Source organism: Melanostigma gelatinosum, assembly GCF_949748355.1.
Source record: "Melanostigma gelatinosum genome assembly, chromosome: 22".
Taxonomy (NCBI): domain Eukaryota; kingdom Metazoa; phylum Chordata; class Actinopteri; order Perciformes; family Zoarcidae; genus Melanostigma; species Melanostigma gelatinosum.
The window spans coordinates 8094155-8119052 of record NC_136655.1 but is presented as its reverse complement, the minus strand read 5'-3'; the positions used below and the strand labels follow the sequence as shown (position 1 = coordinate 8119052).

General features: G+C 44.8%; 1 protein-coding gene across 1 annotated transcript; it reads left to right on the top strand.

The window, feature by feature from the left end:
• Nucleotides 1-1254: 1254 nt before the first annotated feature.
• LOC306796094 (uncharacterized protein) lies at nucleotides 1255-23650 on the top strand (the record flags this gene model as incomplete). Its single annotated transcript, XM_079294872.1, has 9 exons — nucleotides 1255-1840; nucleotides 5791-5925; nucleotides 8264-8853; nucleotides 8983-9141; nucleotides 14734-14871; nucleotides 15196-15338; nucleotides 18822-18992; nucleotides 19110-19218; nucleotides 19573-23650. 9 exons carry the CDS (start codon nucleotides 1255-1257, stop codon nucleotides 21334-21336), a joined length of 3795 nt encoding a protein of 1264 aa, XP_079150998.1. The 3' UTR covers nucleotides 21337-23650.
• Between the last annotated feature and the right edge of the window lie 1248 nt (nucleotides 23651-24898).

Below are 24898 nucleotides of genomic sequence, written 5' to 3'. Positions count from 1 at the left end.
ACACACACACACACACACACACACACACACACACACACACACACACACACACACACACACACACACACACACACACACCCTCTCTCTGTGTTGTATGAATTAAGCCAGGTTGCTATTTTAACTGGGTCACCTCAGTTTTCCCATGGAGCAGTTTAACATCTTATGTAATGACTTATAAATATAGCCAATCAGTGTTCAGGGTGTGTGTGTGAGCAGTAGCAGCAGGCAGCACCGCCATCCGAAGGAACTGAAAACTGTGTCAGCTTCAAAAGCCTCGAATATACAGTAAGAATTATTTTTAGGCGTATGAGTCACATATGCTGGAAGAATGTGATGCAGACACTAACTTCACGGCGTTCTTCTAGAGATGGTTACTGTTCACACAGGGCATATAATGGCATCGTACAATGATCCTGTCAGTGTTTATGACCGTGCAGTCGCCTCATGTTTAGTGTTCAAGACATTGGCTGTCACTGACGGGCCTCGGCCAATCGGTCTGAGGGAAGGAACATGTTTTCATGTCGATAAATCAAAGTGTTTACAGCTCCGGGGGATCCAAAGTGATGTATAATGATGTGTTCCTCGTGTGTGTGTGACAGTGTTAATCACATCCAGTTATGAAGATCAGATGAAAGGCAGACTTATCCCTTTGATGGGAACGTTTCAGTGAACCCATGTTTTGCCGCCAGCACACTTCCCTACATGTTCCGTCAATTAGTTGTGGTCAGGTGAACGTGGATTTAAGACTAAAGCTGAAATAAAACAAAATGTTTTGGACTTTTTGGTCATCTATTTTGCAATGAAATTGAGTGCTTTAAACTATAGCTGCAGCTAATTGTTTTATCATTTAATCTGCAGACCATTTACTTTCAATGCAAACTAAATGATTCGGATGTCAACCAAAACAGTTTGAAGTTCCTTCCCTCCAGAACAGATAAGGATTACAAATATTTGGTTGTTAAATGACATTTAAAACATTAAAATATTCAGAATGTTTCTCGTGATGCTTTTTATTTACTTTGCTCCTCATAATGTTCTCAAAATACAACAGTACACACACTGCTGCTAAGCCCCGCCTATAGTTTTTCCCCCTCTGCCTGTCAGTCAAGCCTCAACCCCGCCCCCTTGCCTGACTGCCTGTCTATCAAATTAAGCACCGCCCCTTCACTGCCTCCTTGCTCGTCGCGCAAAAAAAAAAAAAAAACAGCAGCGGCGGCCGTTGGGGGAAGAGAGTAAATAGAGAGAAGCCTCAAGATGGCTGACTCGCTGGGCTCCGTTCACCCCACCGGAGCTGCTACTGCGGTAGCGCTGGCGGTCGCCTCCGCCAGAAGCCTGCTCGTCAAGCCGACCGAGGCGAGAGGAGCCCCGGACAACCGCACGCTGTCTTCCCGGGATTTCAACGCACCGCCGCCCAAGAAGGTCCGAGTCGAGGAGCGGAGTGTTAAGCCCAAGAAACTCAGCGGGAACGGAGGAGTGGGAGGCGAGAAACTCCAGCAGAGTTACGGCAGCAGCAGCGGGGCGGGCGTGTGGAGCTTCAGCCCGGTGAAGACGAGCAACAATCCTCCGGTGCCTGCTACCGGTGGACTCCAACCACCGACTAACACACATAAAGTATTCAAACAGAGCGATTTCTTCCTCCACAAACCCAAGAAACCGAGTAAAGATAAACAGCGAGAGAAGGAGAAAGGAGGCGGAGAGGAGAAAAGGAAATATAATAAAGTATCGGTGACCTCCGGACCCGCGAGTAACGTTAGTAACAACAACCACAACGATATCAGCAGAATTAATCACACTTCTGCAGTGACGAGAGAGAATGGGGATGTCATGTTGCCACCGAAAGGTAGGCCATCGGTGTATTTATTTTTCTTTAAATTGTACTTAAAAGCGAGTTCATAAAGTTAGAGTTGTGTTTATTACAAGCAGGTAATAAACACAACTCTATAAAGCCCGGTTCAGTCGATGTTTTCTGCGGGCTATGGCTGCCAGCGCGTTCGTCGCGTGTTCACCCGCTCGTGAACCCCTCGAGCGCCACTACGACGGTCCAGGGCAGTAGTCGCGCGACCTGGCCATTACAATTACAACCAGCTGCTGCGGAATTGTTAACGTAGTTAAGTCGTAGCTGCAAACATATAACTCGTTTTATTCTTATATGTTTAACAGTAACCGAGTCAATCAAACGTGTTATAAACGGCATAAAAAAGCTATAATCAACGCAACGAATGTGGACAATTATCATGTTACATTCATGCGCCTTGTGTATTTTGTATTTCCTGCACGCTGCTGTCATAACAATATGACAGCCGCCCGCCATTATAGGGTAAGTGTTGTTGTGGTGGAGCACCACGCCCCCCTCTGTAACCTCCGGCTGTATGGAGACAGACGGAGAGCCACAGCGTGTTGTTACTCCATGTTCGACAGGCAGAGCAGATTCATTCAACCACTGCTACGTTACTTGATAGGAAAATACATTTAATCCGTAGAATAAAATAATACAAAAAAAAAATATATATATATATATATATGTATATATATATATATTTATTTATTTTAATTTTTTTACATAAAAGCCTACATTTATTATGCATCATGAATATATTATACAATAAATCAATGATCAACATGCATGTGGCATCATAGACATAATGTACACTGGCTCATTAGTAAAATTACAAATTGTTTACATTATAAGATATTTTTTTGTTCCTGGGTAGGAATCATTTTAAATGACTTACAGGGTCACAGTGCTGAAGCCATTGTGTCATTTGTAGGCGTTTTGATTTGAGCTGTTATATTTTCTGTGGCTTGTTCTTGTCATCGTCAACACCAGTGTAGTGTTTTCAAAATCTCTGCATTTGCTGTGTGTAAACGTTACTCGTGTGCAAGTGTTTTTAGACACTCGCGGTGGCACTGAGTCGACACACACGCGAGTGTGTGAGTGCATGATGTCCACCCCTTTTTTCCAGTTGGGTAGTTTCGGAGGTCACAACATGCTCTGAACAGTCGGCGAGAACGCCAACACACCACAAACGGTTGAGTAAGCAGCCTGTGGTGGATGTGCATCCAAACAGGTAGAGGCTGGTGTTAGTCTTTACACACAAGCACAACACAACAGTGGGTATTTAAAAAACAATGTTGACGTTAAATGAACCGTGTCTTTTAACTCTGTAAATAATCCATTTTTTACTGAGCAATCATAAGACTAAAAGTCAATTAGTGCAGTTTTATTACGTTCATTATGTTCATCTTTAAACTGCTAATGGTGTATGCGAGCTTGTTGAGAATATTTTCTAAAAAAAGACCATCTCTGAACCTGACTGGAGGGGGGAATTGAGATGCAGCCTTAAGTAAGAATACATAATTGCACTCTTTCAACAGCCCCGCTGAGGTGCTCATGAGCAAAAAAAATGCTGAACCTGTAATTGCCGTAGTGAGCCGCTCAATGGCCAGCAGTAGGGAAACTGTAATTACAGCGAGTGGCTTGTGAAGATGAGAAAGCGTGTGAATGTGTTGCTGGAAATCACACATTAATCCCGAAGCAAAAAATGTTTGGAGGATTAAAAACGCTCCGTTCTGAGCTGCCGGTAACCGTGTGTCAGTCTTCTTCCTTGACTGTGACACACCTCAGGCTTATGGTGACGCTGGAAAAACACAATTTTAATGTTGTTTTCTAATATACGCCTGTTAGTCAGACTGCCATTCAACATGTGGACACGGCTTTGCTCTGAAGATGATGGTGCCCTGACCTTCTCCAACAGTATCGCATCATCTCAATAATATTATTAGTGTTAGCTTGGCGGTTGGAGCGCGGCTTAAGCCAACTGGCAGGGAGCAGTGACTCCTGCTTACATTTGGTCTTGAAATAAGAGACACGAGTCCTGACTTAAGTACCGTGAACAGGGACACATCACTGCGTTAGGCCGGCGGATCTAGCGTGAAATAAATAGTTTAACTCAAAGGTTACAGGTTCAATCCCCACTGAGACCAAGTTGAGCTGTTCGTTGACACCTGCTGCATTTACATGTTCTTACAATTACACGTTTGTAACAGATTAAGGCTGGTACCTGATGCAAAACAGCTTGTTAAACGAGTAATACGGCTGTTTAGTTTGTGTTAGGGATTTAGTTATTGGGAGTAGTTCAAGTACTTAGTTTTTTTTTGTGTGTGTGCATGTAAATGCACCGTGCTGACAGAATCCCCGACCATCTGGACTAGCAGGATGCTCCCAGCGGGCAGGTTTACCTGTCCTGTTACAGCGAGTCCAAAAACAAAAAAGAGCTCAAAATCTATCCGCTTCAGTTTAACGTCAGCCGTGTGATGTTTTTACTGCATGTCTTCCTACAATATGGCACCGTTTTTATCTATTTGTTAATTAAGATTCACAAATCATTAAATCGCATAATAAGATCCGACAATATGCTAAATAGAAGTCATGTTAATAATATTAAAAGGGCTTTGGAACCTTACCGCTCGCAGGTTTAATGGAAATCTTGAATCTATTGTTTTTGATCAGGTTATCCTGTCTCGCGTATCCCAGCATGCATTTGGCTTGCTGACCCAGTGGCTGGGCTACAGCATTAAACGCTATGCTGCTCCTGTAAGCACAGGTTACATGTAATTCATTAGTTAAGTTTGAGAACTGGTGATTGGAGGAAGATTGTTGTAGACTTCAATTGAAAAAGCAAACGCAACGAGGAGTTGACTTTCGGGATTGATGAGTCTCTGCCCCATGTTTCAGCGGGGACCAGTGCAGTTGGAGTTAGTGAAGTGTCTTTCAAAGTGTTTTCTCTCCTGTGATCATCCACACAGCGAGAGTTCCCCTTCAAACGCCGGCCGCGGCAAGAAAGTCAGAAAACAAAATCAAAAACACCGAGAAGCAGTTTCACTTGCGTGGATCCCGATGATATCTGATTCATTCACACCTCTGGTGTTGTGTTACGTTGCCCCGACAAAGGGTCAAATAGTTTCTACATGTTTGGAACGTGTGATTCTCCATGTGATAGTCTCCTCTTTCTATACCTGCATGTTAGGTAGTGAATGAAAACCGAGCCACTGAGCTTCAGAATGCCGAGGTGTTTGTTGAAATGTAAGTGTATCGATGTACCTCTAATTGTCCTACTGCTCCTTTTTAAGCCTTTTTTTACTTTCAAAGCATTCTCTCTTTTGATCGTGCACACAGCGCGTCCAACCCCACTGTGTTCACTCTGCCCACTCCACACGTCCACAGGAGAGAGAACACAGCTTCCTCTTCTAAAAGATGGATCTGACTGAGTTCAAAGCCACAAAAAGTTCTTTGGAAAGGAAAAGAGAGAGAGAATCAGCACAAGAGTTTTTTTTTTAAATGTGCGTTTGAAAGGAAAGAAAGAATCAAAGGAGGAGATGTATAAAAGGTTTGATCAAATGAAAGTTATTTTATGAAAGGTGACGTTTTCTGAGCTCTTTTCTGAACACGGGGATAAATTAGGGCGACGACACGTGAAGTGTGTGTGTTGACGAGATGTAGCTCTTACGGTTGAGTATCGGAAGGTCATTACAGCGCCGTGGAAACACGAGAGATACGAGCAGAGGCTCGGTGGAGAGGTGGATTTGTTGTAGGAGGAAGACCAACACGATTAAGGGTGAGGGTGATGGCCAAGGTGAAGCACTTGGCGAGCGTTTAGTTTAAGGGGTTAGAAGAAGAAAATCGAAGTAAATCGAGTGTGTTCAGCGTAGCGTACGTGTGTGTAAATCTTTAAGTGTTTCAACCATCGAGACCCAAAAGCCCCTTTTCTCTCTCTCTCTCTGCTTCCACAGAGCGCTCCGACGAGGCGACCGAGAGAGGCCGAGAGGAGAGCGAGAAGCCGAAGCTCAAAGACGGAGAGAAGAAGAAGCACAAAGTGATAAACGAGATCAAGAGGGAGAACGGAGGAGTCAAGCTGCCGATTAGAGGTTGGTGGAAACACACACGCATTCATGCAGACCAGGTGATTTATGGTCGGAGACGTTTCACACGCTATGACCTGGTGTGTCGTTGGTGAACTTGTTTGTAGAGGAGCCTCTTCAGTCAGCAGCATGAGATCTATCGCTCACACTGTCACTACTGCTTATCGACTCATAACGGACAAATGTCACCCTTAATTGGTTAATCCGGCGATCCATTTTAGGCCACTTATCTGGATCCAGGTTGCATACATTTAGGAGGTAATGTACAGAATGTACTGCTAGGAAGTAAGTACAAAAAGCAATTAGTACACACAAAACACTGGACGCATTATGTCATTCAGTCCGGTCACTAAAAACATGACCGCGATGACTCTGCAGAGAAGCTCTAATTTCTCCTCCTTTTGAGAAAGACTGAACGGAGCGAAATGGCCAAATAATAGAAGATGAACAACAGACGACAGCGCAGTAACAAAAGAGAGAGAGACGGCCTGTTGCTCCAATCTTCCTGTTCGTCTCGATAACAATTTCCCGGAGAGACGTTCAGCAGCAGCACCATGAGACTCACTTAGGTTCAGTCTGTCTCCTGACTCTGTTCGAGATAATTTTTGCTCAATCCATCTCAAAAAGGAAGTCGTTCTACAAGTTGAACCTTCTCAAGTTAAGTTTAAGTTTTAGGGAGGGAGGGGGGAGAAGTTAGATGTTCAGTCAGAGAGAGAGAAGTACCATTGGACATAATAAACACACATGATAAGAATGTGTAAAACATATTGTGAAGCTCCCATCAGACCGTATAGATGTACTGGCTGTGTGCCTCTTACACAACACGTGTTTCGCTGGAGAGGTTTTTCCATCTACCTGCAATCGACTGGCCACGAAGGAGCCATTGCTGGAAGGTTTATTATTAGCAGCCGCAGGCACACGACAAACTCACACATGTTATACTTAGTCAACACTGAGTACTTTGACTACATCTGTATTTGTACATTTTTATAGTGCGTTTTAGTGTGTGTCTGAATGTTGGATAAGTAGACTATTGTTAATATTGTAATCTGATCCTAAGTTTGAAATGATCTTTTCATTACATTGTAAAATAGATTTATTGTCCGTATCTATATTTGAAGTTTGTACGAGCCGTGAGACTTGCATCCTTATATCTGTTTATTACATTTTATATCACCGATCCAACAAATTTATCGCACACTGCACATTTCTTCCATATCTCACTGCTCTTCTGTGGATTGCTGAAGGTTAAGGTTTGTGTGTGTTTGTTTGTGTGTGCGTATGTGTGTGGGGGGGGGGGGGGGAGGGAGGGTGTTAAAGAGCTTTTGGATTAGTAGCTTAGGTATTGTATGGCAAATACCTTCTCGCTGTTGCCCTCTTTATTGCTTCCACACACGCACGCACACTCTGGTCTTTTTCATTGTCTTTCATTCCCGCCTTATCTGGCGATGAACGTGTGTGGGGTACAAACTACACTGAAGCTGTGTGTGTGTGTGTGTGTGTGTGAATGAGATGATATCTGATATTTGAATTATGCTGAGGCAGCAGCTATCAAAGCGACTCTCACACACACACACACACACTCGCACCCTGTAAATGTATCTATGTCCACTTGTTTACACAACCGCTCCTGGCCAGCCAGCAACACATTTCCAAATAGATGTGAACAGCTCTAACACACACACACACACACACACACTACTAACAGTAGCGCTGTGCATAAATTTGCATGTTCCGCTCTGTCCGGCCTCAGGCTTCGTAGAGACGGCCCACCATGTACGGTATTATCTCCATTCAGATATGTCACTGGAAAGCGTATTTCCTGCCTCGTTCATATCTGCTTTTCTCAGGGATGCCATTTATTTCACCGCATGCACCCCCAGGAGATGCACCCCATCTGGGAGACGCTATGAGTCATCTGTCCACGCTACAACTAGTTAGGAGTTATTTTTGTTTTATGTGTTTTTAAAAAGGGAATTATCACGTTTGTTTTGATCATTAAAAAAAAAGTAAATTGTGTATTGTTTCTTTTTATTGACTCCGCTTAATCAGCACGTTTTCCTGATTCTCTTCACCTTTATTTAGATGCTTTTTCTGAAAGTGCTTTCTGAGCTTTCGTCATTTTGAGGGGACTTAATTCAGTGAAAATGGTCTTCTTACAGCGAGGGAATGAAGAGGGCTGAGGGTCGGTTTGTTGATCCATCAGACAGCAGACGAATAGATTTCTTCTTTTTTTTTTTCTTTTTTTTTTTTACAAAGCTTGCATGAATGATTTGTCTCCATACTCCCTCTCTCTCTCTCTCTCTCTCTCTCTCTCTCTCTCTCTCGCTGTCACTCCGTCCAGATGAAAAGGAGAAAGCGAAGATCAACTCTGAGGAGCTGCAAATCAAAAAAGTGAAGAAGAAAAAGAAGAAGAAACACAAAGAGGGGGAGAAGCACAAGCGGGTGAAGATGTACCACCGCTCCTGCCAAACCGTTTGCACCGGCCTGCTTCTCCTCCCTTCGTCCTCTCCACCTCCCACCTCTTGTTCCTCCTCCTCCTCTGATCCCGCCCACAACTCCGCCCTGTCTCCGTTTAAGTCCCCTCTGCCGGTTTACCCTCCGCCCAACAACAAAGCTGCACATCTCTTACCTTCTTCCCCTCCTCTCACCCCCAAATCCTCCTTTAACTCCTGCCCCCTCGACTCTCCCAACTCTCCGTCGTGCTCCATGAAGATGCCGCAGCCTTCCCAAACCAAACGCCAGCCGCGGTGCACCAACCCCGGCATGGCGGGCCTGGAGTTTGCTCCGTACATCCACGTCGAGCACCAGCCTAACGGAGGAGCCCTGGTGGCCCATGCCTACGCATCCCAGCTGTCCTCTCTCTCCATGAGCCAGAGGCAGAGGTTTGCCCAGGAGTTCGTCACCTTGGCGTTCAGTGAGGACTCTTCCCAGGTACGGCAGACATATTGATCCACGGGTGTTGAGCTCAGTGCAGTCAAGTGCTTTCACCTTATAGAATTTGTTTCATTTGTATTTTTTTGTTTCTAATATTTAGATTTTGTTGCTGTCCTTGTTTTCCAGGCAGCTCATTACGTCATGGGGATCGTCCACGGGGAAGCCGGCTACCTGCCGGACTTCTTGGACTACTTCTCAACCAAGTTCCCATCGGCTCCGGTCAAATTGGAAATACTGGCCAAGAAGGACATAGAAACCACCACTATGGCTAATTTCTACTCTCGGGTCAGTCGGACACAATCTCACACACACACACACAGAGGACATGTGGGTGGGACAGAAAAACTGATCTACACCGTTTTGTTTGTCTTTGGTCGGTTGACACAGAGAGCACTGAACAGACGGTGAGCTTTCAGACATTGAAAATTGAAAAGAAGGTTCAGAATAGCACAGCAGCAATGCTTCCAAGCCTCTTCCATTCTGTCCTCTGTGTATAATCTATTTGGCTGAACAGGACCTGATCGATTGAAGGAAAAGACCGGAGTACTGCTGTATGCAGATGAAAAGTTGTATTGCTGAGGCCATCTGCTGTGTGCATCTGCCTCGATCTGTCCCGCATTAATTAGCGTTTGGCATTTATACTGATGTCCGATTCCTCAGAGTAAATGTCAACATGAACAATGGCGGCAGAGTCGTGTGCCGGACACACAGGCGGGGACGGCTCGCTTGATTGTTTTCGAGAGTCAAAACTAACACGAAAAGTAGTTTTTCTCCTTTTCTTTCCTAAAGCAAAAGTATGGCAGCCTCTTTCCCACTGCTCGCATACTGCACAACTGTTTGAGGACAACTGGAAAGACAAGAAGTGTGTGTCTGTGTTGTATTGCGGTTGGTGTCTGGATTGCCTCCAGCCAGACCTCTTCGTTCAGAGCCGTCTCACGTCCATAGTTCACTCATAAAAGGCCTTTTGTTGCCTCAAACCTCCCCGAGTGGCTTCGTATTGAGACACAACCTTCTCTTTTCCAACGTGAGGGCCGGCCCCACAGCTACCAGACGGACCCCATATTGAGATAAAAAGGATTCAACGTGATGGGACATAATAAACCCAACAAATAATCTCCCACAACAAATGGGGCTTCCCAGGGTTTGAGCCAAACCCAAATGTTGAATTTCTAGTACTGCGAGAACTGCCGACACACATTCATAAGGCTCATGAAAGCCTCGTGGATGTCGTATATACACCTTTTGTTTTTTTCCCTGTTAGTCTTTCTTGGCTAATGAAACGGCCCCGTAGACGTTGTTTCTCAACCTTTCCCCAAATAACAGACAAAGACCAGGCAATCAAGGCTGTCTGCTCTGAGGTGATTGTCCTTTAATCACGGGAGCTATTGAGCTTTTAACATTGATGCTATTGATTGGACTTACCAATGCCAGCAACAATTGTGTGTGTGTGTGTGTGTGTGTGTGTGACTACAGGGGGTAGAGCGGTTTATGTTCTCTTTCGCTCTCCTGGCTTTTCATTTCTTTTCATGAAATATTCATGACGTTAATCTGTGTGTTTGTTTCAGTTTCAGCCAGCTCTGCTTCAACAAACGCACCGTTGATGTCTGCATGTTGCTGCATTAACGAAACTAAGATAATGAATGAATTACACATCTAGATTGAGCTTTCCCTGCAAACCTGTGTCCCGAGCTGTCCCTTTAAGAGTAGTGTTCCTTGCAGAGCTAACGTCATTGTCCACTGGTCTTGTTAATTCCCCCCCCCCCCTCCCCCCTAGCTCTCAGCAGTGACCTTGGGAAGCAGACACACACTAACAGATGTGAGCATCCTCTCTGATATATACACACACACACACCACAGGTACGCTCACACAGACAGATTAATGATTTCTCTCACATATTTTTCCTTCACCTCTCTCTCTCTCTCCTCGGCTCTTCCTCTGCCGTTCTCTCTCTTTTATCCCTCTCCTCTTCGTGTTTCTTCTCTGTTTGGTTCTCTGCTCCAGATGCAAACGACTGGACAGCTGCTTTCTGTAAGTGTGTGTGAGAGAGGAAAAGGCCTATCGTTGTTCTTTGGTGTTTGCCGTAAAGTTCTGCTTATTGTTGGGCTGCTGGAGTGTAACACACAATCACTTGTACTCTATAACGAGCCGGGCGTGTTCAGCCCTTGACTGCAGGTATCCGAGCTGCTCTGTGAGTGTTTTGTATTCAGTGCCTGACTGAAGGCAGGCTTATAGAAGATTAGAGCACTCTATTTTCTCAGGGCGAGTACAGCCCGACACTCTATACAAGATGTGCTCCAACAGTGAGGTCGTTTGGTCTTTCCGGTTCAGTTACCAAGTCATTATTTTTTAACGACATCAGATTAGGCCTCATTCTGACGTCGTTCAATTTCATATGAATCTATGCTCGTATTGCGCTCATGTTTATACTCAAAGCTGTGTCAGAGCATTCACAACACTGGTCTTTAGGGACATTCTTTGGAGAATTCTGGAGAATTCTTTGTTAAAATGAATTTCAACTGTTCGGTTTCTATGATATGATATATCTATATATATAGATCTATATGATAATTCCCTTTAGAACAGTTATTATCAGATCTGATGGAGGCACCAAGCAGTTCACTGATACATTTACTAGAAATGGTTCATCAGCAGAATGTTATCCGAAGAGGTAAAGAAAGCAGGAAAAATAACAGAATCTGCTTGTAAAGTAGTTGCAAGCAGGCTAATTATCAGAGGATCGCAATAGCAACAAACTACTGTTACCTATGTAATGATATGATGACGTAATGACTGATGAAGTCACTCTCCCGCTGTGTGTGTGTGTGTTGTAATCTGAGTTTATGTGCTTTGTTTACACGGTGCATGTGAGCCCCTGTGCGTTTGAGTTCTCTCTTTATATTTGTGTTTGTGCGCTCACATGCCTGCTGTGTCTGTGGGTCAGCTGAGGAAGAGATTATGCAAGTTGTGCGATTGTGTGTAAAGCACCAGTCAGCAGATAACTTAGTTGTGATGAAGGCACAGCTAATATGCAGAGTGCTCTAGAGACGGAGTGGACGTAATGATCCGGAAAGAGAGTTAAGAAACGGACGGACGTAGAGAGGTCTTATTGAGGTCAGCTAGAGCCGCCAGACGATGTCATGACATGAACTCGGCCGGAGAGAGTGGAGGATGTGTTGACGGGAGGAGGGAAACTCGTTATAGAATAAACAAGTGGTCACAGGGGCTGCACCAGAGACCAGGACAGAGACGGGCCTGATCTAATAGGGACGTGAGTATTGTGAGGGAGAGAGATAATCTGAGCAAGAAGTAGACGAGGAGGGAGACTTACTGCTTTTAGCCAAATACAGTGATGACAGCAATGATAATTACATATAATGACGTCGTCTTTTCAATCTGCTAAAACTGCGGCCCTTGAATACCAAACGAGATGCAGTATATTATAGATGGATGTAAATAAACGGTTTCTGTTGTGTACATGATTTTTATTATTTTATTGTTACTTGTTGGTATTCATTCAACGTCTTCTGCATGTGTGCAGCAGTATCGGCCCATTTGAAACAAAGCCCATTGTCACGTTTACCCGTAGAAGTAACCTAAACGCTGTTGGTCATTTGTGCAACGTGCACGGTACGCTGAGGCAAGGAAGCACTGGTGCGCCTTGAACAGTAGCGCTCAGAGGAAATCTGTCACATTTCCTGTTTCCTTCTGTTTGTCTTCACTTATCGTCGGAGTGTGTGAGCGAATCGCCGACTGTTAAATGTTTCCATTGATTTGAAACCTCTCCCGTGATAGTGAGAGAGCGTTCCCTTTGCTAACGACATGAGAGTTATTCTGCTCTTTCATTATGCACCATGTAAACGCACACTGATGAAGAGGAGACAGGCGCTCATGAGCACACAGTCGTAAGTACGACTACACCGGCTGAGACACACACACGCTTGTAAGCATGGAGGCATTTGCATCCATGTGTGCAGACAAACACAGTTTCCTCTCAGTATCTAGGTCATTGACTCGGTGAGACGATTTAAAGTTGTGATGTGTGAGAGTGAGTATTTCAAGCCTTTAGTCATCATCGTCTGAGGAGGATATTACACAGATGCAGTGAAATGAAGTGAACGAACGCACCACATCTGTACACGATGAACTGGTTTATTTAGTTCATTTATGATAGATTGGATGAACACCAATAGGCAGTTATTCGATGCATGTAATTAGATTGATTTGCAAGTGCACAGGCAGGAGCTTTTTTTTTATCTTTATACAAAGCTCATTACTGCTGACAAGACAGCATGCTGACTTTTAAATATGTAGTTTGTCTTCTATGTGCAGTGAGGACCGGTTTGAGTAATAACAGAATGTTCTTCAAACTATGGCTGAAGCAGTTAGTCGAGTCATGGTTAAGTCCATCGGCAGGTGATGAATTGACAATTTTGAATCTTTTATTAAGCAAAACAAGTTCAACATTTGTTGGTTCCAGCTTGTGAAATGTCTGGATTTGGCGCTTTTCTCTGTTTTATGTCACTTTTAATGAAATATCTTGGTGTTTTAGATTACAGTGTTTGTTTACATTTTGTGAATAGTTTTTAAAAAATGATGTCGGCTGACAACGATTTCTTTTGTTGAAGTATTTTAATTTAGCTAAACGTTACAGTGATCTGTAATCCAGTTGTTCCGGTCATTCTCTACTAATTATCCAGCCTGTATAAATAACACGGTACTGGACCAACGACAATCCCTTATGAGAAGTAACACACACACACACACACACACACACACACGCGCGCGCACCATGAGCTGCACTCTTGCATGATTGGCCGCTGAGCAGCTGTTTTGGGATTTAGTGTCTTGTTCAAGGACTCACCTGGGAGCCTCAGAGCACCTTCCCCTTCAGGCTTTTTACAATGCATCGTTTCCATCTTCATTTCTCCTCCTTTACCTCCCTCCTCCCATCCTGTCTAACCTGCCCTCATCTCTTTTCACACTCCCTCGCTCCGCCTCCCTCCTTTTTGTCTTTTCACTTTCTCTTATCTGATGGATCTCTCTGTTGTCCTCTTCTCTCCTTCAACTCTTTTTTTTTTCCTGTCCTTGCTCTGTCTTTTATATTCCCAAAAAAATGGTATCTTCATTTTCACCTGCTTACCCTCTTCCCCCGTTGCTCTTCCCTCCGAGTTATTTCCATCTTCCCCTTTCTGTCTCTTTGATAGCTTGTCTTCCTAAACTTCCTCTCCCTCTTTCTCTCCATCTGTCCCTCTTTCCTTCCCTCCAGTGGATCCTCGCGCTCTCCTCCCTCTGGTCCGTCTCTCTCACCCTCTCTCTCTCTTTCTCTGCCTTGTTGTCAAGTGATGACTCACTAGAGGCGTGCAGCCAAAGATCTGGCCAACACACACTGTCCTGTCTCTCACACACACACACACACACACACACACACACACACACACACACACACTGATCAGCCAAGAGTGCAGGCCACATTTTGCACGCACCGCACACACAGACACACAAAGACGCTGTTGAGGGCCAAGGGTATGGGACACACACACACACACACTATGCTCAGCCAAGTAAAGAGCAGCAAACAGTCTGTTGAGTCATGCCAGTGGAGCAGAAACATCACACACACACACACACTATTTCTGTTTTGACACCCAGTAGAGATTAACAGCTTCCATGTCAGTGTCTGGTTGTTTTTTTATTGTTATTCCTCTGGATTTTATTTCAGTCAAACAATACTAAATGCATTTGAAATGTGTACCAATGTGTGCAACCTGTACCGCTGATTGATAATTGATTGCAGTGTAACCAATCTCACATTGCTGCTGTGGTGTTAAAGTAGCGTCCCGATGTCCTCGTCTAATGCTGTGTTCCTCCTGCTGCAGGTGAAGAAGACCTTCAGCAATGGAACATACAGAGCCGGGGCAATGAGACAGATCAGCCTGGTGGGAGCCGTGGACGAGGAGGTCGGCGATTATTTCCCAGAATTCCTTGGCATGCTGGAGGAGTCGCCCTTCCTGAAGGTGAGTCGGGACGGGATGAACAGCGTCTACGTAGCAACAGAGCGCTGTGGGATGGGCGAGTGACTGAGGTATAAACTTGATGCGACCGAACGTTTAACTGCGTTTACACCGACGTGACTGTTTGGAAACGGAACAGATGGAAGAAATGCTGCTCGACACAAACATCAACGACCCGCCTAATATTCTAAGTGACGGCTGTTGAGTTGTCAGGTGTGTCAGCGACTTGATGCAGCTTTCCGTTCAGGAAGATGTGCTAACTTGCTTTGATTGTCCCCCCCCCCCCCCCCCCCCCCCCCCTTCCTCTCTTCTTCTGTCTGGCTGCAGCGGACGCTCCCTTGGGGAACCTTCTCCAATCTGAGCCGGATGAATCCCACGGAGAGTGACGACGGTCCGATAATGTGGGTCAGACCGGGAGAACAGATGATACCTGTAGCCGACATACCAAAGTCCCCTTTTAAAAGGAAACGGTGAGCACACCACGCTTTACCCAACACACCGATAAAACACACACAAAACCAAGCCAGACAATATTTTTGATCCTCCTTAAGCTCTGCAATTTTTGCGATTTTTGCTCTCTATGAATGTTTGCACGGGCTACAAGTCTCTGGTGTTCGTGTGTGTGTGTGTGTGTGTGTGTGTGTGTGTGTGTGTGTGTGTGTGTGTGTACCTTTATTGAGCCGGCCTGTCTCTCTACTCTACGCACAGCCCACGAGGACTGATTACGGGGAAAAAACGGTATCAAAGCACGCTCGCACATTTGAAGCAACAGCCGTGGTGGAAGCGTGAAGCTTTGTTGTAGCGGAGCAGCGCCGGCCGAGGCAATTACACCCTCTCTGTTGGTGTCTGCCACAGAGTCATTGTTGCTCACACATAAGCTCCGTCTCACAAGCACGGGGTTTCTGTGAGCGAGGCCATGAGAGAGAGAGAGAGTGTGTGTGTGTGATGTGAGCAGTATGCGGCTCACCGCTCAGATGAGATCATCGCTGTGTTAATAGAGTCGACATCAGACGCTACTTCACGTGGCTGCCAGCCACACGCCGCACACATTCAGCAGTTATTTCTCTCTCTTCTCTGCTGATTGGTAGTCACATCAATAGTGATATTTGGGGATTTATTTTAAATATAATTTCTGATTTTAGCGCAAGAATGCCAAACTGGTTCCAGCTTCTGGTTTGTGAGGATTTGCTACTTTTCTCCGTTTTTATATAATTAACTGAATATCTTTGGACTATTGTTTGGACAAAAAAAAGGTGTCACCTTAATAACCGCGTTGTCTATAAATTCATCTAAGAGAGCTTCATTCATTCAAACGTTCCTGTGTGAACAAAAGTGGAAGCGATAAAGGAAGTAAAGCCACTCTATCAGTCGTCTGCACCTGAATCCAGCCTGTCGAGACATGAACACGTAAAGCATCGGTGTTAGACGGGGATGGCTTTAAAGGTGTGTGTGTGTGTGTGTGTGTGTGCGCGTGTGCGTGTGCGTGTGCTGTCAGAAGCACTTGTGCAACAGCTGGGGCTGAAGGAATCTGTTTTTATAGAGACACAGATGGATAGAGAGAGGTGGTTAAACTATTCTCTTCTCATCCCTTTATTATATATCACCATGATGTAAACAGTGTCATCTACAAACCAAGGTGCACTCTTCTCTTTCTTTCTCTGTTTTTCTTACGGTCCGTCTTCTGTTTCCTGCTTTAAGTTGATTTATTGTAGTTGCTATGCCGTTATTTTCAGGAACTATAAAAAAGCACAGACTCTGTGTGTCAGAGCTGTGCAAATGTTTTTGTTTACGTCTGTGTGTGTGTGAATTTGACAAGGAAGTGTTTGAAAGAAATACTGTGAAGAAGTATCGGAAGAGAGGACGTGATGTTATTTGTTATTTTTGCTCGTGTGTGTGGTTTCAGTGAGAAGGTCGAGCTGTTGTGAGACTCTGATTATGGTGGTCAGACGATGAAAAAAACATAAAAACAAAGTACTTCAGCTCGTAGTGAAGGAGCGCCACGCTGCCAGAGATTTTTACAATAATTGCAGAGCAACAGCAGCAACCTTCCATCTCAAACGGGTCAGACTGACGCAGAGCGCGCTGCTCCTGTCCGGATACAAGCTGCATGACAGACGGCCATGGAGAGCCGGGCGGCCATCAGTAAGACGTCAAACCACAGCCTGCTCTGTCTGTTAATCAGTCAGTTGAGCCACATTTTTTAAGAAAACACTTTTTGTGGTTTCAGCTTCTCCGTCGAGAGGATTCACTACTTTTCTCAATTAAATATCTTTAGGTTATTTTGGTTGAGCAAAACAAGACATTTAAATCTGGACTTGTAACCGTGTTTGTTGTCCGAGGACGTTTTCCCCTCCGTCTCTCCTTCCTCCCTCTTTACACTCCCTTTACCGCCTTATCCCTCCACTCTCCACCTCTCCCCCCCTTTCTTTATCCCTCCATCATCTTCTCTTCTCTCTCCACCACTTTATTTGCCCATAAACGTACAGGGATCTACCTCAACGACTTTGTGCAGAGACGGATTGCCCGCTTGCAATCCTGACGCACATTGAGTCAGAACAACAGGACTGTGTGTGTGTGTGTGTGTGTGTGTGTGTGTGTGTGTGTGTGTGTGTGTGTGTGTGTGTGTGTGTGTGTGTGTGTGTGTGTGTCTGTGTGTGTGTGTGTGTGTGTGTGTGTGTGTGTGTGTGTGTGTGTGTGTGTGTGTGTGTGTGTGTGTGTGTGTGTGTGTGTGTGTGTGTGTGTGTGTGTGTGTGTGTGAGAATGTATGTATGTATGTCGGCTTTACTGGTTTTACATTCAATACTGTCAGCCTGTAGTCAGCTCACGCACACTGAACTGTGTTTGTGAGAGAGTGTGTTGTCACCCCCCCCCCCCCCACTATTTTCCTCTGCTTCTTTCTTCCCTTTCCACCAACTCCTGCCTCTCTGCTCTTATCTCTGAATGAATGAATGCACAATTAAGTGTTCGACACCGGTAGTCTCACTGCTGTTCTGTCTGTGTTACACTCTCGAAGGAATCTCTCACAGACTGTGTGTGTGTTTCCACTCTTGTTTGAATCTGACTGCAGCTCCAGTGTGAGTCACTGATCCAGTAGTGAGCTGACTGCAGTACTTCTATTGTTTGGCAACAGCGCTCCTTTTTTTTTTTCCTGCTCCTCGGTCTGTATGCATGCAGCAAAACCGTCGTCGTGTTCCAGCACTTTACGTTTCATTATTTAAAATGCTTATTTTATAGAGGATATCACTGATTTCCAGTTTTTCGGCCTCTTTTCTCTGTTACCAGTGTTTTGAAGAATTTAAATAAGACGTTGATTATGTTTTTAGTGTGCTGTGGAACATCGAGTTAGGATGTCCACATTCGTTGAGTACACCAGAAAGATGTTTAATGATGTCCACTAAAACTGTTCTTACTGCAATGAACAATTAAAATCATTATTGATTGATCGTTTTCTTTATTATGTGAGAAAATAGTAAAATAAAAAACTGTATTTTCCTATGCTCAAGGTTATCCTCAGTTTATGTCCAAAGGTATTTAATTTACAATGAGATAAATTTAAAAAAGAAGCAAATTCTGACATTTAAGAAATAAGAACCAACAAATGTAATATAATATATTACTTTAAAAGTATCAAACAAAAATGTATTTTTGCTATTATTTGATTACCAAAATTGCTGCAAAGCGCCCAATAATTGTTGCTGTTATGTAGTAAAATTACAATTCATCAGCAACTACTTTGATATTGAATTAATTTATTGATAATGTAAGTCTGGTGCTTTTATTTTGCCCCCGCAGACAGCAAACAAAAGAAATAAACAATGCTGCCCTCTCACCTTGTCGTCGTATTTAGTCTTTATTTAGACAGCAGGGAACTCGAGACGGGGAATCTCTCTGACGAGAACCACAACAAGAGTCTCCACACAGTTCTACAGTCTTTATTATCTGTCCTGCCGCAGCTCCACCAACGAGGTGAAGAACCTGCTGCAGTCGCTGCCGAGGGCCAGCGAGCCCCGAGAGATGCTGTTTGAGGACCGGACCCGGGCCCACGCAGACCACATCGGTCAGGGCTTCGAACGACAGACCACAGCGGCAGTGGGGGTGCTGAAGGCCGTACGGGCCGGACAAAGGTAGGAGGTGGAGCTACGTGTGATCACACTGTGCAGGTACAGGTAGTGATGGATATCACACTCTCAGGTAGTAAGGGATGTGTGATCCTTCTTACTCGGGCCCTCCCTCGTTCTCAGCTCGGCGCCTCCTCGTGTAACCAAAGACGTCGTGTGTTTCCACGCTGGTGATTTCCCTCAGGTGGTTGAGAGGCTGCAGCTGGACCTATACGAGCCTCCGCTGTCTCAGGTGTGTACATTGCACACACACAGAAGGCATTGCGCTGCTTATACGGCAGAGAAGACAGTGACGTACCCTTTATTATGTCCCAAATCAGACAGGGTCGTTCCTCATTCTTTAATTAAACACTTTCTGTGTAACACTGACTGTAGGTGTAGAGTTAAATGTATCTGTGGATGCTGCCACATGGTGGAGCAAGGTTGAACTGCAGACAGGATGAGTTTAATTTAATTCAATTTATAAGGATTTCTGGTCCATAAATATGTATTTACTGTACTAAAGAAAGGTTGTACAGAGTAATTAAATATATTATTCTTTAGGCTTAATTTTGGAGCGTACGTTCCCCCCCCCCTCTCTTTACAGTGTGTGCAGTGGGTCGATGATGCCAAACTGAACCAGATGCGTCGCGAGGGCATCCACTACGCCCGCATCCGCCTGTGCCACAACGACGTCTATTTCATCCCTCGCAACGTGGTCCACCAGTTCAAGACCTTGTCGTCCGTCTGCAGCCTGGCATGGCACGTCCGCTTAAGACAATACTACGATAGGGAGGATGAGGAGGTGAAGGAGGAGGAGGAGGAAGAGGAGGTTGAGTTGAAGGAGAGAAAAACGGCAGAGGAAAAAGAGGAGAGGAGAAAAAAGAAGAGCGAGAAAAGAGTGATGGAGAGTATAAAGAAGGAGGTTGGTGTGGCAGAAAACGGGACGTTGCCGGCGGTCAAAAAGGAGGAACGGGATCATCATCGCCCGCCTGTTTTGTCTCCGCCGGCTCTCTCAGTGGACTCGAACACGAGCGGCCCTCGAGACAAAGAGGTGGACAATGAGAGGGTGAAAGGAGGAAAACCCAAACGGCAGGATTCACCTCCTGCAAAGGTGAAAGCAGAACTTCCGGCGCCTCCTCTCTGCAAGAACAAATCGCCTTCATCGCTCCCTCCTGCGCCTCATCCTCCTCATCAGAACACAAAACCCAAAGCCGCATCGTCAAAGCACCTTCATCATCACCACAACCACCATTTGGACGGTAGAATGATGTCTTCCAGTGGGAAGTCCTCCTCTTCAGCTCCTAAGTTGCCCATCTCCAAGTCTTCCTCTTCTTCAGCCGTCACTCCTTTGCGCTCCTCTTTAGCTCCTCCATGCTCTACCTCTTCTCCATCTTCCTCCATGTCCACCTCGGCTCCATCTCCCCTGACTCGTCCCAAGCCCGCAGCGGACTCGCGTTTCTCCACGCCCGCTCCCTCCAGCGTGTCTTCGACTTCTCGGCAACCTCCCTCCTCTCCGTCGGACCGTCCGAAAGCCTCACCCCGCCTGAACCCGGACGTCCCGTCGGACGTACGGGCGCCACACGGGTCGCCCGCCACGGACGCACAAACGCGCAGCTGCGCGAGTTCGCAAGCCGACGTGCGGACCCACCCGGCGGCTCGAGCGGCGACAGACTTGTGGACGCAAGCGCTCCACGAGAGGTGGGGTCACGGCGCCGACGCCAGGACGCCCGAGGAGCCGCAGATGCGTCCGGCGCACGGCCCCACGAGGCAAGGACTTTACATGCAGCAATACGCGCCCCAGCATCTCCCGCCTCCCCACCTCCCTCACATGCTCCCGCCCTCTTTCTCCCCTCTCCTGCCACACTCCCATCTCCCTCATAGGCCGCCGATCCTCCCCCCGAACCCGCTGTCCAGTCATCCCGCTCAGCCCCAGCCTTTGAACTCGTACCACAGTCAGAAAGCGGTTCACATGAGCCAGCTGCACCTGCATCCGCCGCACCAACCGAACATCGGCGCGCCGTCTCAGCCGTACTACCAGCCTCCCAACACCCCCCTCGTCGGCTCCCAGTCTCTCCCCCCCCACCTCTCCCAGCACCACCAGTTCGCCCCGCACACCAACGCCTTCTTCCCCCCTCAGCATCCCCACTTGTCCCCTCACCACTTCCCCCCCCCTCAGTCTTACCTCTCCCAGCCCCCCAGCCCTTACCCGCTGCAACCGCAGTACCAGCCTCCGTCGTTCCCTTACCCGCCTCCTCCTCCTCCTTCCTCCTCGCCGCCTCCCCCTCCTCCTCCTCTTCCCCCTCAACCCTCCCCTTCGGTCCTCCTCCCTCCCCGAAGCCACGACGAGCAGCAGAATCTGATTTTATAGACGTTTTTGTACTTAACGAAGCTGTTTTTAAACGACTGTATATGTAGAAGGTTTTATTTTGGTTGTGATGTTGTATAAAGCGATGTAAAAAGGAAATGACGAGGAAGACTGTGTGTACCGTGATGAACACAGTCGGACTTTATTCACCTCAGACCTCTTGACTGGACTGATTTACATTATACTGAATGCTTTGTGGGTCACAGATATTGAATAGTGATCGCATTTATTCGTAGTTTTTGATATTTCAGTCATGTGTTACACCAGTTTGACTATGAGGAAGATAATATTCAAGCTTACGGTTTGAGCTCCCCGTTCTGCCAAACTGCTGTCTGCTTCTGTTTTTTAAGTGAGTCATCAGAGGTCGGAAGGAGAAAAAAAAGTAATTATTGTGTCAGATATTTATATACAAAAGGGTCGTGAGGACGACATTTTTGTGAAACTTGCAGCTAATGCTTCCATTTCCGTGGCTTTTTTCCGAGTTTATACTTTGTGCCCAGGACTGTTTGTGGAATAATGATATACACACTATTGTATTGGTGTCATGTTACGACAGTTCCTCTACTCGATTGTACGGATACACCTTAAACATTACAATATATCGCAGTATGTTCCAAAGATATTGTACTTTGAGCAATAATCTGCTGAATATAAATGCAAATGCATTTCCCCAAATCAGTATTTTTATTCTAATTTCAAAGCGATTGATAACAGGCCGGTCGTGTCCTATTGAATCATGGGGTTTTTGTAATCAGTCCCTATGGTGTTTGTGTGGCGTATTTAAAGCCGGTAGTTTCATAGTTACCACACAGACATCAGAGTCGTAACAATCTTAAAAAAAAAACAAATAAGCACATTTCCAATAAATGTCAAGCTACTCCCTAAACGTATTGCGGTTGTCTTGTACCGGTAGCCCTGAACACCAGAGCCGGAGCTCTTAGTGTAGTTCAGTGTCTGTTGGATGTGCACCAGGCTCTCTCCTAATTTTGGAAACAGAGCACTTGCTGTACAGCCAAGGACACATTTGACCCAGCCAAGGCTGTGAAACAGACCGGCCTTCAGAGTCTCAGGAAAAGAAATACAGTCAGGACACACATCCACGAATATACTGGTCTCCTAAAACACAATCCTGAATCTTTAGTTACCTTTTTAAGGTTACTGTTCAGGGATAAGAATAACTGAAATGGATGTATATCCACTACTGTTGATATTATTGAAGATACTAATTAATGTCGGAGGATCAACGGGGCAGTTTCCGGTTCTTCCGACACCATATTATGTTCATCATTCCGGCCTCAGACATCTCTGATACGAATGCTTTTATTCTTTATGGACACAGAAGCTACGCCGTCGAGAATTCTTTCCCAAAGCACTATTTATGTATTTATCTGAAGTAGTGTGGAGCGTCCTGTCTGTTGTAATGTTTTAGTTATCAACCAGGGGACTGGAGTGACCTCTTGTTGTTTTTAAAAAGTACAATAAATTATTGAAATTCTGTGTTAGCAACTATGAATTATGTTTTTCAGAGTGATAACGTCTGATTTTAGATTTTCAGATCCATCTCATTTTGATGTTTTTTATTTATTATTTTTTGTCATTGATGTCTTGATTTTACCATCACTATCGGAGTATAGCCTACATGCTAATGTAGCCCACAACATTTCCCCAGTGCCTGTCCTTAACTGTGAACTCCTAAAATGGTCCAGAGCCGGAGCGAGGAGTTCTGTCCTTCAATTGAAGTTTTTTTTAATGTTTTTTAAGAGTCCCAGATTTAAGTTTTCCCTGGAAAATGAGAGCAAAGCCTTAAATTGGTCTCTAAAGCTGCTGAAAAGTCTCCAAATATCTGCGGCGTAACTCGGGATGACTCGGCGAGACCGTGTCCTGAAAGCAGGCTTGTGTTCTAATGATTAGTTTCACCGCCAGCGTGGAGAATCTTGGGGAAATGAAACTTAATACTTCAGCTCTCTTAGTCAGTTTGACTCAGAGGACTTCATTTCAGAGACAGAACTCTTCCCCTTGTGGCTTTGAGGAGAGCGAGGTGATATTAACTCTGCAGCTCTTTGTATGCTTTTTGGGTTTCTGATGTTACAGAAAAAATGACAGGAACGTCTATTTTTTTTGTACAAATGTGACAAAATGATGGTTGAAAACAAGTTTTCATGGGCCGCCGTTTCTTTTCAGTTTATTTATCTCAAGAAATTTAGTTTTTCTTTCTATTTTATTTCTGTGATTTGTAACTGTCAGCACTGGAGTGTACATACAACGTTTTGTAAAGAGGAAAAACAACTTGTGGTGTGGTTTCTACTTTAAATATGAGCCTAGCTAATAAAAGGTTCAATGTATGGAACATGCTGTGGTACGACTTGATGTTTCTTGGTCTGCTGGTCGGGAAAAGTCCTCAAACTTAAAGGCACTCGGTGGAGTATTTGACCACTAGTAGCGCTACAGAGCAGTGTTTCTACAAGTGGAGTCCCTGATTCGTATGTAAGCCATCGGTTTAAAAACAAAAGAAATTCAAAAAATGAGTAAAAGCACAATTAAAATCAAAAAAATATAATAGTTCAAATAAGAGCTAAAATATACACAAATAAAATATGAAAGTACTATGAATTACATGCTTTTGTGTGGCGTATACCCGCCTTTGTGTTCCCGTTGTGTATTGCTGTTATGCAAGCCGCCCACTCACTGCAGTCTGCAGCAATGAGCTCAGCAGATTTACCTGGCGGGATGTGAGCAGACGACTCAAACACACCACAGTGCAGTAGAGCCCCATAATTCAAGGCGTGTGTGTGTGTGTCGGGTCAACGGCGACTCAAAACAGCCTTTTTTTAAACTCTTTTCATCCTCTCTCACACACACACACACACACAGCAGGAATAACAGCGGCGCTCAGCTGACCTTTACAGACTGGGGAGTGGGAGTGAGGCAGGAAGTTGGGAGAGAGAGAGAGAGAGAGTTTGGGAGGGAATACTTGGAAAACATCTTGAGATACAGACTGTCATTGTACTAATTATACAGAAACGGTACTCATCAATAGTGAAGCTGTGAAATGAATGTGGGCTTAACTATTTCCTAACTCTAACACACTGAGTACAGGAAGTATTAAGATCCTCCACAAGTAAAGTGCCTTTACAAAAATATAAAAATACTGAATAATAAAATGTAGAAATCCTGCAGTGAAATTCTTACTTAAATGATGGTATTATCAGAAAAATATACTTTAAGTACCAAAAGTAAAAGTATTTTATATAGTATATACTGATGTTTGGAACTGGTTTTTATTCCTTTATATAAAGTTTAATATTTTTTTACTTTACTTTTTACTCTAATATTTGCTCTTTTTTTAAAAGATTGTCATTTCACTTCTTTGAGGCCAGTAACTTTACCTGTCAAATAAATGTCGTGTAGTAAAAAGTATTGTATTTAACTCTGAAATGTAGTGGAACTATAAAGTAAAGAACAAATACCTCAAGATTGTAACTATGAAAAAGTACCTGAGCAAATGTACTTAGTTACCTTCACTACGGCATAGTACTTTACATAGTACTAGATTTTTGCAGGCTGA